General features: G+C 32.8%; 1 protein-coding gene across 3 annotated transcripts in view; it reads left to right on the top strand.

The window, feature by feature from the left end:
* LNPK (lunapark, ER junction formation factor) overlaps positions 1-17,834 on the top strand; it is a 79,646-nt gene that overhangs the window by 13,913 nt on the left and 47,899 nt on the right. For all 3 annotated transcript variants that reach the window (XM_061202262.1, XM_061202272.1, XM_061202280.1), the window contains exons 5-6: positions 7,737-7,795; positions 14,261-14,301. In XM_061202262.1, coding sequence (XP_061058245.1) covers positions 7,737-7,795; positions 14,261-14,301 — 100 coding nt within the window. The remainder of the gene's footprint in view (positions 1-7,736; positions 7,796-14,260; positions 14,302-17,834) is intronic.

The raw sequence follows: 17,834 nt of genomic DNA, 5'->3' as shown, positions 1-17,834 counted from the left end.
AGACATAATTAAGAGACAAATCCTATTCTTGGATGGGAAAACAAATCCTATTCTGAGATTGGTTCTCCCTAAATTAATCTAAAAATGTGTGATCACAATAAAAATAATAACAATACTTTAAAAATCTTGGCACACTTATTCCATAATTTTTAATGGAAAAGTAAGCACATAAGAATAGTCTTGAAAAGTCTAAAAAAGGAGCAGAATGAGAAGCAGAGGTCTACCAGGCATCAAATGCATTGTAAAACTTCATTAATTAAAAGTTTGATAGTGTCTAAATAGAGACACAGACCAAAGGAAGAGATACAAGAATCCAGAAATAAATCCCAAAAGGAATTTTTATCATATATGGTTTTTATATATGATAAAGATAGCATTTCAAATCATTGGGGGAAAATGGTGTTGAGTTATAGCTCTCCCCCACAAATAATAAAAAATAAATAAATAAATAAAGCTTGTTCCTTATACCAAAATAAATCATTGTTACTTGTCTAAATGTGAAGGTAATTCTCCCTAAAGCCTTTGATGGTTAAATAAACTGACAAAATTGTCAACATAGTTATAAATATTGAGATCTGTATCTTTTCATTTTTAGCTTTATATATTGTTAAGTCTCATCTTAAAAACATTTCAATAAATTGGATTGGGCTTGTGTAGTTGTTGGAAAGAAAGCACTTAAATTTGGCAGAAAGGACGAGATAAGTAAAAATTCCTTTTTATATGAAGGTTGGTGAAAAATCATCAGAGGTTTATGGAATGTTAATCCTTTAGTAAAAGTGAGGAAGGTTTTATTATATTGATTGAGTTTTAGGTATTCTGCTACATTTTAACTTTTAGCATTTTTAACTTTAGTACAGTAAAAGCACTTAGTATTAAGGATTTAAAATGTTGACTGAATCTAAAGTATGATTCTGTTTTATTGAGGCTCCAGTTATTCCTGTTAGAACACCTTTATAATTTTATAGTGCAAGTCACTGGATAATATTTAACAGAAATTCATGCTGTACTTACATTTCAAATAGCATCAGTTTCATTCAGGAAAGAACAACAGGAATGATTTCATGAACGTGAGTTAAGGTATTTAGTATGTCTTAGAACTGATAGTATATATGAACTTATTGATTTTCTATACTAAGTTTGTATTCAACTATAATAATTGTCTTATTGTTTCTAATAAGTTTTTTAGTTGATTCTTTGAGAGTTTCCAAGTATACAATCATATTATTTGTAAATAGCAATAATTTTACCACCTCCTTTCAGATTTTTTGACTCCTTTCAGATTTTTTTTTCCTCTTTGCTAATTGTATTGGCTGATACTTTCAGGACAATGTTAAGTTACAGAGAAAATGGTCGACATCCTTAACTTGTTCCTTGGGAATGCTTCTAATGTTTCCCCATTGGGCATTATCCTGACTTTTGGATTGAGACAGATATATTTTATGTTAAGGAATCTTCTAGCTATTTATATTTTATTTAGTTTTTTTTTTTTTTAAATCAAGAAAGATTGTTGAATTTTGTTAAATGCTGTTTCATCGTCTATGGAGATAGCCATGTGATTTTTCATCTTACATCTCTTGATAATGATAGATTATATTAAATATTGAAATCAAATATTGAAATCTTGAATTCTAGGAAAATTTCTACTTTCTTAGTTGTAGTCATTTTATAAGGACATCAGGAAGCTTTTCTTTCTTTTTTAGTGCTCTGGAACAGTTTAAATAATACTAGCATTATCTGTCCTTTACAGGTTTAGTAGTATTCCATTTGAAATCTTTTGGGCTTGGTGTTTTTTATAGAGGGTAGCTCTTAACAACTTTTAAAATTCAATAGTAGTTAATTTTTTAGGCTTTCTCTCTCTTCCAAGGTTAGTTTTGTTAACCATTCTACAGTTTTAAAGTGTATTTGCATAGTGTTGTAATAGCAATAATCATTGTCTCATTGATTTTTAAAATTTCTTTGTAGCTATGATTATTGCTTCCTTATTATTTCTTATTTTGTATATTTGTAATTCTTTTTTGGTTGTTTTTATTAGCTGTTTCTTCCAAAGAACCAGCTTAAAAAATTACTTCTTTTTATTAATTCTTTTTTTTTTCCATAGGCTTACTTTATTCTTGTAACTCAAAACGGATGCTTTAATGTATTTATTTTCATTCTTATTTCTTAACACAGTACACCACACATGTATTTGAGGCCATGGTATTTTTCTGACTGCTTTAGTTTTATCCCACAGGTCTTGATAGGTAGTGATATGTATTTACTTTGGTTATTTTTAAGACTTCATTACATTTTTTAAAAGTTTTTTTTAAGTTTTTTTTTAAAGTTTTTATAATCTAAGAGTTATTTCCAGGCGGCAATGTGTGTTTGTATGTTTGGTTTTTGGCTTAGTTACTATTTCTAGTTTTATTATATTGCTTTCAGAGAATGTTGTTTAATAATATTTCTACTTCTTTGATTTTATTGAGACCTTTTTTGGTGGCATGCTATTTGATCAGTTGCTGTGTTTCATGAACACTTGAAGATATATATATATTTTTTTCAGAGTTTAGTACTATCACTGAAAACTACCTTACTGTGTTAATAGGTCTTCTGTATCCTAATAGCAGTATATTTCTACTTCTCCCTATATTTCCTTTAGTTTTGCTTTATGAATGTTATGCTTTTCTATTTGATGAGTAAATATTCTTGTTATATCTTCATTGTAGGCACATCCTTTAAAAAATACTTTTTATTTTGAAATAATTATAGATTCACAGGAAATTGGAAAAAACAGATGTACAAGCAAGTCCTGTGTACCCTTCACCTAGCCTTCCCCAGTGGTAACATCTTGCATGACTACAGTTAAATATCACAACAGGAAATCGACACTGGTTCAATTCATAGAGCACATTCAGATTTCACTAGTTTTACATACACTCATTTGTGTGTATGTGTTTTATATTTCTATGCAGTTTTATCACATGTGTAGCTTCATGTAAGTACCCCACAATTTAGATCCAGAATTGTTCACAGAGTTCCTTTTTGCTACCCCTTTGCAGTCATACCAACCCTCTTCCACATGCCCCATTCCTAACCCCTTCCACCCCATCTGTTTTCCATCTGTATAATTTTATTTCAAGAATGTTATAAAATGGGATCACATAGTATGTAACCTTCTGAAATTGGCTTTTTAAACTCAACATATTCTTGAGATCCATCCAAGATGTTAAGTGTAACAATAATTACTTTTTATTGCTGAGTAGTATTTCATGGCATTAATGTAGCACAGTTTGTTTAGCCATACACCTGTTAAAGGACATTAGGATGGTTTCCAGTTTCTGGCTCTAACAAATGAGACTACCATGAATATTTGTGTACAGGTTTTTGTCTGAATGTAAGTTTTTATTTCTCTGGGGTATATGCCCAAGAGTGTAATTTCTGAGACGCTTGTAAGTACATGTTTACTTTTATAAGAAACTGCTAAACTTTTTTTCAGAGTAGAGGTACCATTTTATATTTCCACTAGTGATGTTTGAGTGATCTTGTTTCTCTGCATCCTTGGCAGCATTTGGTATTATCACTATTTTCTGATTTGATCATTCTGATAGGTGTGTATTGATAGCTCATTGTGGTTTTAATTTACATTTCCCTCATGGCTGTGATGTTGAACATCTTTTCATGTGCTTATTTTCCACCTGTATCTTTTCTTCATTGAAATGTCTGTTCAGGTCTGCTGTCTAATTTTCTAATTGGATAATTAGTCTTTTTACTGTTGAGTTTTGAGAGTTCTTTATATATTGTAGATACAAGTTCTTTGCTGGATATATGGTTTGCAGATATTTTTTTTCAGTCTGTAATTTGTCTTTTCATCCTTATAAAGGGTTTTTCACAGAGCCAAATTTATTATTTAAAATTTTCCTTTTATGGATTGTGCTTTAGTTGTTAAGAACCCCTCTGTATCTATAGGTCCTGAAGATTTTCTTTGTTTTTTTGCTATGCTTTTTTCCTTCTAACATTTTACATTTAAGTTCATAAGCCATTTTGAGCCAATTTTTTATATAAGATGTGAGGTTCACACTGAGATCCATCCTTCCTTCCTCCCTCCCTCCCTCCCTCCCTCCCTCTCTCTCTCTCCCTCCCTCCCTCTCTGCCTCTCTCTCTTTCTTTCTTCTGCCTGTGGATGTGCAGTTGCTCCAGCTCTATTTGTTGGAAAGAAACCGCATCCTTTATAATACTATAAAATGACCTTCTTTTTCTAGTTTAAAGCTTTTTTTGGTGGGGGTGTAGTCTTGAATTCAGTCTTGTGGCATATTAAGATCACAACCCTTATTTTGTGTGTATTTGCCTACTATATTTTTTGCCCATTGTTTTATTTTCAACCTTCAAAAACAGTTTTAGGTGTCAGTTTACATTATAGGGTTGGTTTTTATTTTATGATCCAGTCTGAAAGTCTTTTTCTTTTGCTCTAGTGAGTTTAGCTCATTTACATTCATTGAGATGAAAGATGTTGGTCTAAGTTTTGAAACTAATTTTCTATTTTGCTTTTGGTTTTTATACCTTAAATAGAAAATTTCTAGCTATGTGGTATGTTCGCTTTGGCCCAGTTATTTGTAAGAGGTTTATGTGAGAGTATAGAGGCAAGTCTTCCTACATTTAGGCTATCTAGAATTTTCCTTATGATCCAGGATTTAGTGTGTTAGTTTGTTCAGCTTTTATCCTTCTCCAGCCAATAGGGTTAGGCAACTGTGTATAAAATTTTTCATAGTACAAAACTTTTCTCCCTTGCTGCCATAGAAACAGAATATTCTTTGTAAATAGGGTATTTCTGAGTGATTTCTCTTTAAGCCCTGCCTTTTCTGTTTCATTGTTGGAACCAAACTTAGGAGTTTCTGCCTGTAGCATGTGTATCTTATTCTCAGTGTAATAAACATGAGTTTTAGGCTTTACACTTTGAGAAGTTTATCTTCCTACCTTTTAGTGAGATAAGCAGTTTTCCTTCTCTGCTTTTACTCTTTTGAGCCTCTGCATGAGCTCCATTGTTTTGGGGAACACTTCCACATATTTTGAGGGTTGAGTTTTAGCTTATCTTAATTTTATCAGAAAAGGAATTTGTGTTTTTGTTTTTGTCTCCTTGCTGGTTGGATGATTTCTAAGAAGAGAAGGGGGGAATGAAGATTATGCCACTATTCTCAAAGTAGGAGTCAATAGTAATATCTTTAATATCTTCACAAAACATGTTGCTGTATTTTCATAAATTATATTTAATTATTGGGAGAGCAACATCTTTGTTGGGATAAGTAGAACACATATTCCTGAAGTACTTTAATTCTTTTCCTAAATTTTAAAGAATTATGTAAAAGAATTTCATTTAATTTAGCCTTAAGGAATAACTAACTCTATTATAGTCTACCTTTTCAAGTCTTGAAGGCTTGACACTTAGAAATGTATATTATTTGATAGCTCATTTTCTCCACCAGTAGTTCTGATAAAAACCAAAAGAAGAATTTGTTGTCCACAAAGGGAAATTAGTGAGTTTTATTGTGAAGTAAGGGAATATATTTCCATTCTTGTAGTTTTTATACTTTGAAAATTATATATGCTTTTAAAAAATCTACCATTTAAGAAAATTTACTGATTTCCTTCAGAATTTTAGTCATTATCTCTGCAACTCCTTCTCTTGTGTTCTCAGTTTTCTTTCCCTATACTTTTTTTCCTAAATCATCTCTCTCAGCTTGCCACTGTTTCAGGGGGTTTGCAGTGGGGAAATATTATGGGACTTTTCTACTGTTGTAGGATCATTGAGGGTTGTGAGCTGTATGTTTAACCTCTTTTCTCATCTCCCTTCCCTTGATAAGGACAATGCCCAGTGTCTTTTTTTTAGTGCTTAGATAGTTGTCCAAGTACCATGTAGGAATCTGGTACTGGTTATTTTGGTGTTTTCATATCATAAAAATAAATCATCACCATGTAAAAAACATGTAGGGGCTTCCCTGGTGGCGCAATGGTTAAGAATCCGCCTGCCAATGCAGGGGACATGGGTTGGAGCCCTGGTCCGGGAAGATCCCACGTGCCAAGGAGCAACTAAGCCCGTGCGCCACAACTACTGAGCCTGCACTCTAGAACCCACGAGCCATAACTACTGAGCCCACGCACCACAACTACTGAAGCCCGTGTGCCTAGAGCCTGTGCTCCACAGCAAGAGAAGCCACCGCAATGAGAAGCCCATGCACCACAACAAAGAGTAGCCCCCGCTCACCGCAACTAGAGAAAGCCCGCATGCAGCAACAAAGACCCAACGTAGCCATAAACAAACAAACAAACAAACAAACAACCCCCAAAACATGTACAAGTTATCTATTGCTATGTAACAAGTTGCCCCAGAGCTTAGTAGCTTAAAACAACAAATGTTTATTCTCTCTCACAGTTCTTCAGGGACAGAATATGGGAGCAGCTTAGCTGATGGTTCTGGCCCAGGGTCTTTTTTCATATATAAATTGCACTTAAGCTATTGGCTGGGCCTGTAGTCATCTCAAGGCTTACCTAAGGCTGGAGAATTTACTTCTAAGCTCACACATGCAGTTGTTGGCAGGCTTCAGCTCCTCACTGGCTGTTTGCCAGAGACCTCTGTTCCTCACCAAATGGGCTTTTCTATAGAGTTCCCTGAATGTCCTCATGTCAAAGCAGCTGACTTGTCTCAGAGCGAGTAATCCAAGAGAGAGAAAGAAAGCAAGCGGAAGAAGAGGCCTGAGATGGAAACTGCGTATTTTTATAACCTAATCTTGAAGTGACGTGCTATTGGTCACACAGACCAACACTGGTGAGAGAGGACTACACAAAGTTATGAATACCAGGAGACAGCATTCACTGGTGATGACCTTGCAGGCTAATTCCTAAGAATAGCAATGATATATTTCAGAGTGAAGAACTAATTTTCATACCTATTATCTGAATTTGTATTTAGATACAATGTATTTCTTTTTATAAAATGATGGATAATGTTTGTATACTTATTCGGCCATATTCTATGGAGAAGGGAATTTTGTTTTATTTACATTGAATTTAAGAGATGACCTGGACAAGTTTGTGATGAGGATCATTCTTTGATTTTCTTTTAATTCTTTTAGTATCATTTGACGACTTACTAATGCAAGGCCTAAAGAATTACCTTCATAAAATCTTTGAAAGGCGATGTTTAGCTAAATTTACTTGTCAGTTATTTACTTGATGGTAAGATTTTATTTTTTCTCCAGATAGCTTATCCTATTTAGTAGAGAAGATCCCTCTAATATTAAATAACAGGGAAGGAGTAGCAACTTAACATTTGTATAATGGTTTGGATTTGTAAAATGTGTTTTTCCCTAACGTATGGGAATAGATAAAGTTTTAGAGTTGATGCTTACCTAGTAAGAAGGGATTTTATAATTTGTTCTTAATCTTTTGGAGGATTCATAGACTCCTTTGAGAATGATGAGGGTAATGGTCTCTCCAGAGAAATGCACTTATGCCCACAAAGGCAATTTCACAATTTGGAGGGACCCTCAGGAGGTCCATGGATTTTAGATTGAGAACTCCTCCTTTGAAAGCACAGGTAGACTTCTGGTGGCTTCTGAAAGAAAGGAGTGCTTTTTGATTTTCAAAATACAAAGGGATACAATGTCCCTAACTCTAATTGGAAATGTGTGTTTGTTTTCATTTTATGTGGCTTCTAATTCATGTATCCTAATGATGGTTTTTGTTTCTGAATTTTGCTTGTTCTATAGCATCTGGAGCATAAGAACGGTGCTTATTTTCTTCTTTTCCAAGAGAACAGAAAGAAATAGTAAGTTTAATTTCGAAGTTTTTATAAATACATTAAAAAAACCCATCTTATGGTGCATTGGTTTGTAATTGAATAACAGGTTGTGAAATGGTATATTGAAATGACAACGTGGTAAATATTGAAGAGCTGTTTACTGTAAAGTATAAGAAAGGTTATGAATGATCAAACTGGTTTTGTTTTTCAGTTGTGTTATTTGTCTTGTCCATTTAGAATTTTTTTTACACAATACACAGAACAATTCATTTCTTTAAATGAAGAGAAATTATATTTATTAAATTATCTTTATAGAAAACATGTTATTATGGAGTAAAATATAGTTAAACATCTTTTGATTTATTCTATTAATTGCATCATTCTCTTCAGGCTCACAACCCCTAGGCTTTTGTTTTTATTGAAGTATGTAAATTATGACAATTTTCCTATATTCTGTATATGCGCAGATTTTAAAGATATTCAGGTCTTAAAACTATGAGTTATAATTAACCCAAGGTATGCAAATTTCATTTTAAATGAACTTTACATGTGATTTTTTTTCTTGTTTTAACTTTTCATTATAGAATATTTCAAGCATATACAAAAATAGACTGAATAGTATAATGAACACTCATATTACCTATCACACAACCTAAACAATCATCAACTCCTGGTCAATCTTATTTCATTTTTACCCCCACCCACTTCTCCATCTCTGTTATTTTGAGGTATATCCCAGATATATCTATCCATAATGTACTTTAAAAATATGTAAACAATGTACATTATTATACTTAAAAAAGAATTCTTAAAAATATAAAATATTAAATATAAAAATAATAAATTTCCAGTTATCTTACAAATGTCATTTGCTTTAAAAAATATTTTGTTTGACTCAGGATCCAAACAAGGTTCACGCAGATAAATGACTTTCAAACTGCTCTCCTCATGTATGACTTATCTTTGACCCAGTTAAGGTTCTGTGATCTAGACCAATGACCATCCCTTTTAGACACCCTTGACTCCTTTGCCTCTCTTTCCCATTCTACTTGTCTGGCAAACCATACCTTCTTTAAATACAGTTATATGCTTAATCTGTGACTGGCAAAACCATATCCTGGTTAAAAACATTTATATGCTTAGTCTATGTCTGCATCAGGAAAAGCTGAATTTGTTAGAGGAAAATCATACAACATGCTGACTAGACTCACTTTAAATCTATGATTGCAAATATCAAATGTACACTCAACACTGCTACACAATCCTATTATAGTTCCCTAGTAAATTTACTTTTTTCTCTTTGAGAGTATTATTTGACACTGTATTTCTCCTCAAATCACTAATACCCACCACCATACCAAAACCCCCAAACCAAAACCAAACCAAACCAAAATAAAACCAACCAACCAAATAAAAATTCAGAAGCCACAAATAAACAAAACTTCACAAAATCTACCTGGCCACTCTCACCTTATAGTCTCACTTCATGAAGAAAATAGATATAAACAGGTGAGCGCTATCTCCACCACCAAAAACATAAAGTTAACCCCATCTGTTACTCAGTATGCTGTCATCCATCATGGTAATTTGGAAGACCGACCTTGATCCCATCTCTGGCTAAGCCTTTCATTTATGCTCTGGATTCTAGATACTCTGACCATCTCATGAACTTTGCTCTTATAGTTATCCCTACCTGCATCTCTTTTGCATTATCTATTTGTATTGGCTTGTCCCTATTTGGCATGTAATCCTGTCTCAATACAGTCATCTGGAGTTTTCATCCTGACTCCATATTCCCTTTAATTTACAATGCATTTCTCCCTCCCCTTCAAAGTTCTCTCATTTTTACCTCCAAAATTATCTTGAATATGACCACTTCTAACTTTCTTTACTACTACTACAATTCTAATTCAGGTCATCATCATCTGTTGCTGGCACTATTGCAGTGGTTTCCTAACTAGTCTATTTTTAAGGTATAAATCAGATCTTGTATCTCTCCTACTTAAATTCTTCTAGTGGTTTCCCATTGCAACCAGAGTAAAATCTGACCTTAACTCCAACTTTCTGGCTTATGTCTTATTTCTCTAACTTCATCTCTTTCCACTCTCCTTTTTTCACCTTTGCTCCAGCCACACTAGCCATCTTTTTGTCCTACAAATAAGTTTAAGTCCTCTGAACCTCAGTTTGCTAGTTTATAAACTAGAAACAAATATTTGTTTTGGCAAGACTGTTATGAGTTTTAACTGATAATATTATGTGTGAAAGCATATAAAAATTGTAAAGTGTTATGTACATGTGGGCTGATGGTACTGATTTTTCTTTTCCAATTCCTATTTTTATTTTTCTTGCCTTTAAAATTTTTCTTGCCTTGTTTAATGGGTTAGGACCCAGTATAATATTGAGTTGAAGTGGGAATAGCAGGTATCTTTGTCTAGCACCTGATTTTGGTGGAAAAGCTTTTAATTTTTACCATTAAGTATGATGTTTGCTGTGGTTTTAAAAAATATTGATACTTTTAATCAGATTAGAGAAATTAAGCTTACGGCATTGTTTCCAGTGATATTTAGCAATATAGTAGATGCCGGGAAGACAAGAAGAAGTTTAAAACAAATATGATCTCTGACCTCATGGAACTAACAAAATAGTGAAAAATATAAGAAAATTTATTTTAAAAGAGCCCTTGGAAACACTTCTCTAAGGAAAATGTGTGAATATTTTGACTTGCAAGTAGGCACATTAGGACATGCTTATTATATAAAGGAGTTTTTTGCTTTAAAATTTTATTTCACAGATCCTTTCATTTAAAAAAATTGTACAAATTCATTTGCGTAGGTATTGCATGTAGATAAAATCTCTTCATAAGAGATTGTCTTGCAGTCTTACACTTCTTTTTAGCATAAAGTTAGGTACCATATGTACATATATGTGTGTGTGTATATATATATATATATATATATATATTTTTTTTAAGTTTGAAGCTACTGATCATGTCTTGCTTTTTGTTCTCTGTTAGTTGTATTTCCTTTGTTTTACAAGTTGGACCTAGTATAGATTCGAGCAAGGATTGGCAAACTACAGCCTGTGAGCCAAGTCCTGCCCACCACCTTGTACAGCTCATGATCTAAGAATGGTTTTTACATTTTTAAATTATTGAAAAAATTCAAAGAGTAATATTTTGTGACATGTTAAATTTGAATGAAGTTCAAATTTCTGTTTTATTGGAACACAGCCACATCCATTCGTTTATCTTATCTGTAGCTGCTTTCATTCAATGATGGCAGAATTGAGTAGTTGTGACAGACTGTATGGTGCTCTCAACATTTCAGCCTATTGTAGGATGCACAACAAATCACAGTGACACTGTTATAACTTGACAGCATTTCACGTGCCATGTATATTGCTGTATTGCGACTATTTTATTTATTATTACCAGTGTACACTCATTATGTAAAAACAAGAAGAGAAAATTGGACTTTGAATGTTACACTTTTAAGGCACAATGGATTATGGACTATTTTATTATCAAAACACAAAGCATTGTGCTTATTATGCAATGCCATTATAAATGTACTAAAAGAATACACATATACATTGACTATCATGCTAAGTACTCATCATGATACTCCCAATGCACAGAAAAGCAATGTTAGAAAAATTAGAACATTTAAAATGGAATATCTCATCATAGCAGAATTTCTTCATAAAAATAAGAAGTGAAAATGGAACTTCAAAGTAAGTTTCTGAGTTGCTTATTTGTGAAGCAAAGAAAGCTATTTAACATTGGTGAGTTAATTAAACTGTGTAATTGCAGCAGCTGAAAAAATGTGTTTAGAGAAAATACTTGCTTGGCTAGTAGCCTTTTTAGCAAGAACAATTGCTTGAAGAATTAAGAACACTGGAAGCAACATAGTTAATTTAAAAACAAGATCATTTAAAAAAATTATTTCAAGTGATTGTCATTGGCTCTTTTTTTTTGTTTTTTGGCCATGCTGCGAGGCTTGCGGGATCTTAGTTCCCTGACCAGGGATTGAACACGGGCCACCACAGTGAAAGTGCTGAGTCCTAACCACTGGAGTGCCAGGGAATTCCCTGTCATTGACTCTTGATGAGTTGACAGATGTTACTGATACAGCTCAATTGTAATTTATTTCAGGAGTCAATACTGAACTTGAACTGACTAAAGAATTAGCCTCTGTGAACAGTCTGTGTAGAACACTCTGGGAGAGAATATTTTTAAAGAAGTTGAAAAAACACTAATTTAGTACAACCTGAAGTGGAATCTACTGAGATGTATTTACAACTATTGGTGGTAAAAATATGTGTGAAGCAGAAAGAGGCTTAGTGGATTAATTTACAAAGCTCATGAAACTGTAAGGTGTTTAAATTCTGTGGTTATCCACTGTGTTATTCAACAGCAGGTACTTGCAGAGCATATTTGAACCTATCATGTGTTGCTGAACGAGTATTGTCAATGGGGAACTTCATTTGCTCTCATGGACTTAATCATCATCAGTTATGTGAACTTTTATCAGAAATACAAGCAGTTGGATGGATTAGTAGTAGTAGTAAAGTTTTATTGTGATGTTTTGAGCTCAGAGCCAAGACTAAAATGTTTCTGAATGAGAAGAACCACCTTCAACCATTAAGAATGAACTGGCTTTGGAAATTAGATTTTGCTGCAGACTTGATAATGGTTCTTAATGAATTCAACCTGAGAGTACAAGACAAAACAGTCCTTATATGTGAAACCTATACTGCTATAAAGTGATTTAGAAAAGCAAATAATTTAATGACGAAAGGTAATGTTTTAAAAAGTGCTATGAAAAGTTAAGAAACAAGATCTCCATTCCCACGCAGATTTGCAGCAGATACATTATCTGAGCTCAAACTGCGATTCCAGCAGTGTTTTTCAGACCTCATGCAAGTACAAAGGAAATTTCCGTATTTCAAAATCCATTTAACTGGAAGTGATTAATTTACAATGACATGATAAAAGGCAAATATCAAGAGAAGAATCTAAAGAATTTTATAAATGCCTTTCACACAATGAATATGCTCAATTAAAATCATGTGATTGTGGATTGATTTCAATATTTAGCAGCACCTATCTGTGTGAAAAAAATTTTTCAAAAATAAAATGTGTGAAATCTCATTACAGATAAACTAACAGATTGACATTTGTGATCAGTTTTGAGGATGGGGGACACTAATTTTGAATCTCAATTAAGTGAAATGTTACCCCCCACCTACCCCCCCAGATTCCATTCTTTTCATTGGTTGACCTATGTTACAAAAAATTGAACTCAATTATTATTATATTTGTATTATGTCAATGAAAGTTTTGTGGAAATTTGTTTACTCCTTTAAAAGTGCTCACCTAACTTTGCCTTTTGGCCCATAAAGCCTAAAATATTTACTGTCTGGCCCTTTATAGAAAAAGTTTGCTGATCTCTGCACTAAAGGTTAGATATTTGGCTTGGTCTTATCTAACTAAAGATGACTATTCTCTTTAAAGATGTCAGCAGTTTTTTTCCCCTTTCAGTAATAAGTCTGCTAGAACACTTTGAAAAAAATATATAGTAAAATCATCTTTTCATAAGTTTGTATTTCTTTGGATTTTTACATAAATAGTATTATTTGAATTGGGTATTCAGATGTTTGCTACTCCAGAACTTCAATGAAAAGGCAATAATTTTATTTGTAAATTTAATTAAACATTAAGAACAATTATTTAAATTCTATTTGGTAAAATGTTTAAATCAAGTTGTAAGTCTTCTTTCCAGCTGGAATAGTATTCTTATACTAGTTCAGTATTTCTAGAGAAAAACTAGAAACCTAAAATAAATTTGTAAAGCAGATATTGACATTCATAAATTATATCCTTTGAAATGATTCTTTATGTTCCACCAATGCAACCTAACTAAACAGGCAAATCTTGGAAAAGTTTAATTTTGAAAAGTAATTAGAATCCTCCTCCTTTCCAAGTCCCTCCTCAGGTATATAATACTATAGATTTTCAAAGGTTTTCTTTATTAGTGCTCAGTATCTTGAAGATCAAATAACTTAATAAAATATGTACTTCTTTTCTCATAAATAAAGAGAACATTTTTATTACCAATGTATAAAAAGAGAATTGGCTTTAATTTTGTAAATTAACATGGGTGGGATGTTGAAAGGAAGGAGAAATAATAAAAAGTAATATTTCTGAAAACATTTTAAAAATATGTATCTTTTAAAATTTGGAAACGTGTTTTATTCTATATAAAGTCCATTTTTCCCCTCCTGAGCTTGTAATATATAATATAAGCAAACATATAAAATATATATGGGTAAAAATTGAGATGACTTCTGTCTGTACATATCTGTGAGAAATTCTAAAATGAGACTGTTTTCTTGCAGTTGCTTAATGTATATCATTTGACATGATTTTTTTTCTTGTATCTTAAGTATCTTAATATCTGATTTAGTTTTGGTTTAAATCTTGTTTTCTAGATGAAGCATTGGATGATTTAAAATCCCAGAAGAAAAAAATAGTGAGTTAACTTTTATTTAAGTTAATTTATATAAAACTAATAAATTAAGAACTGAATAATTAATGTTTATATGTTGTAAGTAATGACTCTCCAAGGAACAAGTATGTTTTTAGATAACAGTTTAATGGTGAAGCTAAGTTATGAATATTTTTGCTAGTTAATAATGATCGACAGGAAAAAGTAGTTAGATGAACTTTTGAGAGTCTGAGTGTCTATGTCAATTGGAAGCTGAGAAGTAAGTAAATGAATCATTTTGGAGGACTAAATGAGGCAGAGTGGTAAAAAGGTGGGTATCCAGATTTATTATTAGGGCCAAAAATAGACCAAACATCATATGTCAGTTCTCAGATTTTCTTGACATAATAAGGCGAGGAGAGAGGGAATCAACAAGATTGGTTGTAAAAAACGAATTTAACATGCAAAAAAAAAAAAAAAAAAAGCCAAAGAAAACTGGGGAGAGAGAGAAAGAGAGTATTTTTTCTTTGGTTTCTTTCATTTTCTATCAGCAGTTCTGATCACATGGGTGTCTGTTGTGGGGCCAGTTAAATGCATCCTTCAGATGGGTTGGAAAGAGGAGGATCAAGAGAGAGTAAGGACTCTAGATGTTTAGAGGTTGATATGTAATAGTTTTTTTTGTTTGTTTTTTTTTTAATATGTAATAGTTTTTAATAAGTGGGTTGAACTTGGTGTTTGGCTTGAATTTACATATACTTTTTTCATATAATTATTTTTGAAGTATAAAAATGATAATTGGGCTTCCCTCGTGGCGCAGTGGTTGAGAATCTGCCTGCCAATGCAGGGGACACGGGTTCGAGCCCTGGTCTGGGAAGATCCCACATGCCGCGGAGCAACTAGGCCCGTGAGCCACAACTACTGAGCCTGCGCGTCTGGAGCCTGTGCTCCGCAACGGGAGAGGCCGCGATAGTGAGAGGCCCGCGCACCGCGATGAAGAGTGGCCCCCGCTTGCCACAACTAGAGAAAGCCCTCGCACAGAAACGAAGACCCAACACAGCCAAAAATAAAAAATAAATAAATTAATTAAAAAAAAAAAGATAATTGATAGGAGCATCATGTTATATGGAAACTTAATGAAATTTAATCAGATGCAAAATCAATTTAATGTATTTTAGTCTAACATAATAAGTAACAATTATGGATGAAACTAATAAAAATTATGAAGGTTAAGATTAATGTTAAAAATTGTTCTGTGAATTGGTAAGAAAAGACACTTGTCCTGAGGGATTTAAGTACCTGAAAAATAAAGAAACTTTAATTCTGAAAGGATTCCTTATCTTTTTTATTTGATGCCTCTTCAGTGTTCTGTGAGGTATTTATCAAAATTGCATTGATATTTTTGATGGTCCTAAATTGAAACGTAGAAATATTTCCATTGTATCTTATTATATTTCTGGCATTCTACACATTATGGAACAGCCAGAAATTCAAAGTGAGGAAATACTGATGGTTCTCAATAATATAGAGGTTGTGATATGATTGGTTTGGTTTGCTGATGTGATAAAAAAAGAAGAGCTGGTAGTGTTGATCAGAGCCAAGCCTTACTTGTACCAAAATGGAGAAATATTGATTAAAGTAGAAAAGACAAAGAGGAAGACAAAAGAAAAAAGAAAAAAAAAAAGAAGAAAAGAAAAAAATTCTAAGTGTTGAGAAGCTGATTCAATGTCAGTGGCATCACATGAACAGAAAACAGAATCTTAGAGAACATATGATTGGTGAAGAACTCTCAGTAGAGTAACAGAGCAGACTTAGAAAATTCTTTGACAGGGCAAACGAAGCTATTTACTTCTTTAATAGCCCTTGATGGAATCACAACATAAACGATGATGCTTCATCTAGGTCTGACAGTTGGGAAACTCAGTTCAAGGTTCAATAGTTTTGTATATCCAAATGGTTCATGAGACATCAATATTACAGAATACTTCAGTATGGCATTTCTCTTGCAGTGTATGATTAAAGAAAAATAAGTTGGCTGCTCTAACTCATTTTGTTAATTAGGGAACACAATTTGCATTGACTTGATTGTTTCTGGTTTCAGTACTGTTGCTGTTGGGAACTAGTCCCTTGCCTTTATTGCTCAAGCCCTTAACAGAGCTGCTTTGTTTGAGTAGTAGCATTATACTTTGTTTAGAACAATAGGTGTTAAGGGTGAATTTGTAAGGAGTACAGTGCTAGCTAATGATTGTACTGGTAATGGGAGGAAAAAGAAGGGACATTACTTTTGAGCAAAAGCAAAATGTAATCAAAACTGATCTTGTTCCTTGATGTTTAACTCTACATTTATAGCTTTAAAAATGCTGGCAGGAAAAATAGCCATTAGTTTAAAATTACCCAACTCCTAACCCTTCTCTTTCACTAAAAAAATGAATGTAAATTGTATTTACTACTTGACGTGTTATTAAAGGTGGTTTCCTCAGGGATGCATCTCTTTAATCTGGATAGATTTGTAATGTAATTTGTAATTTGTCAAAGTGTAATTTGTAACAATAAACATGAATTATCAATTGATTAAAAAGTTAAATTACTTAGAAAGGAAAATGAGTGACAACAATGTTTTAAATGTTTTAAAACAATGTTTTAAATCTAAGAACTTAATGTAAGTATTTACTTACTAAAATAAAGCTAGGAATTAATCTTTAGTTACCTAAAAAACCTCCCAAGTCTGGTTGTGTACATTTTGCCACTCACATTTTTTTTTTAACTTTTAGTTTAAAAAATATCAGTATTCAATAGATAATCGCTTTGTATCCATGAGCATCCCGTCAAAACAGTTCAAAATCAAAATCCATCAAAACTCGAGTCAAAATGACCTCTTTAAGTGGCTTCATGAAAATGCTGTGCTTTTTTCAGAATAGTACAGGTGATTCTATGTGGTAATTCCTTTCTGGCATTTCTCAGGCAATTTATATTTTTCCAAGTCCTGAGGAAAATCGGTTGAGAAAATTGGGAACCTGGGAAAGAAGTATTACAATTCTCTGAGAATTAGAACTTAACAATCACTACAAATGTTACTGGTTCAAAAGAATCCACTAGTGTCAGTTGAAAGCAAGAGCAAGAAATGCTGACATGCTGAGCTGTAGGTTAATGTGGACATTTCAGGCAACAGGACAGGAGCACATAGAGGAGAAGTGGCACAATCTAATTAGTCAGTCTTGCTTTTGTGGCCATAAGTCTGTTTTATGGGCCCTGTCTCTTATTAATGGTGACTTATTCTTACAAATAAATGTTAATAAGTTTATATATATAGAATACTCTATACAAAATCCTGTGAGTGATATTCCATGAAATAAATTTTGGAAGCAAAATAAGTCCTTAAATTGGCAATTTTAGCATGTGATTCTGTGTGGGGCTGTTAACCTCACTAGAAGTTTCATATGTTACATTTTTATATTACCCAGTAATATTTGCTGGTGTTTTCCAGTGTTTGAATATTCACTGTAGGCTACAGATCTTTGTAAATACTTTAACAGAAGAAATGCTGAGAGAGATGTTACTGTTATTGTAGAATACTCCTATAT

This window comes from Eubalaena glacialis, chromosome 1 (genome assembly GCF_028564815.1).
Source record: "Eubalaena glacialis isolate mEubGla1 chromosome 1, mEubGla1.1.hap2.+ XY, whole genome shotgun sequence".
In the NCBI taxonomy this organism is placed as follows: domain Eukaryota; kingdom Metazoa; phylum Chordata; class Mammalia; order Artiodactyla; family Balaenidae; genus Eubalaena; species Eubalaena glacialis.
Note: the sequence above shows the minus strand (reverse complement) of the source record. Positions and strands in the feature narration are given on the sequence as shown.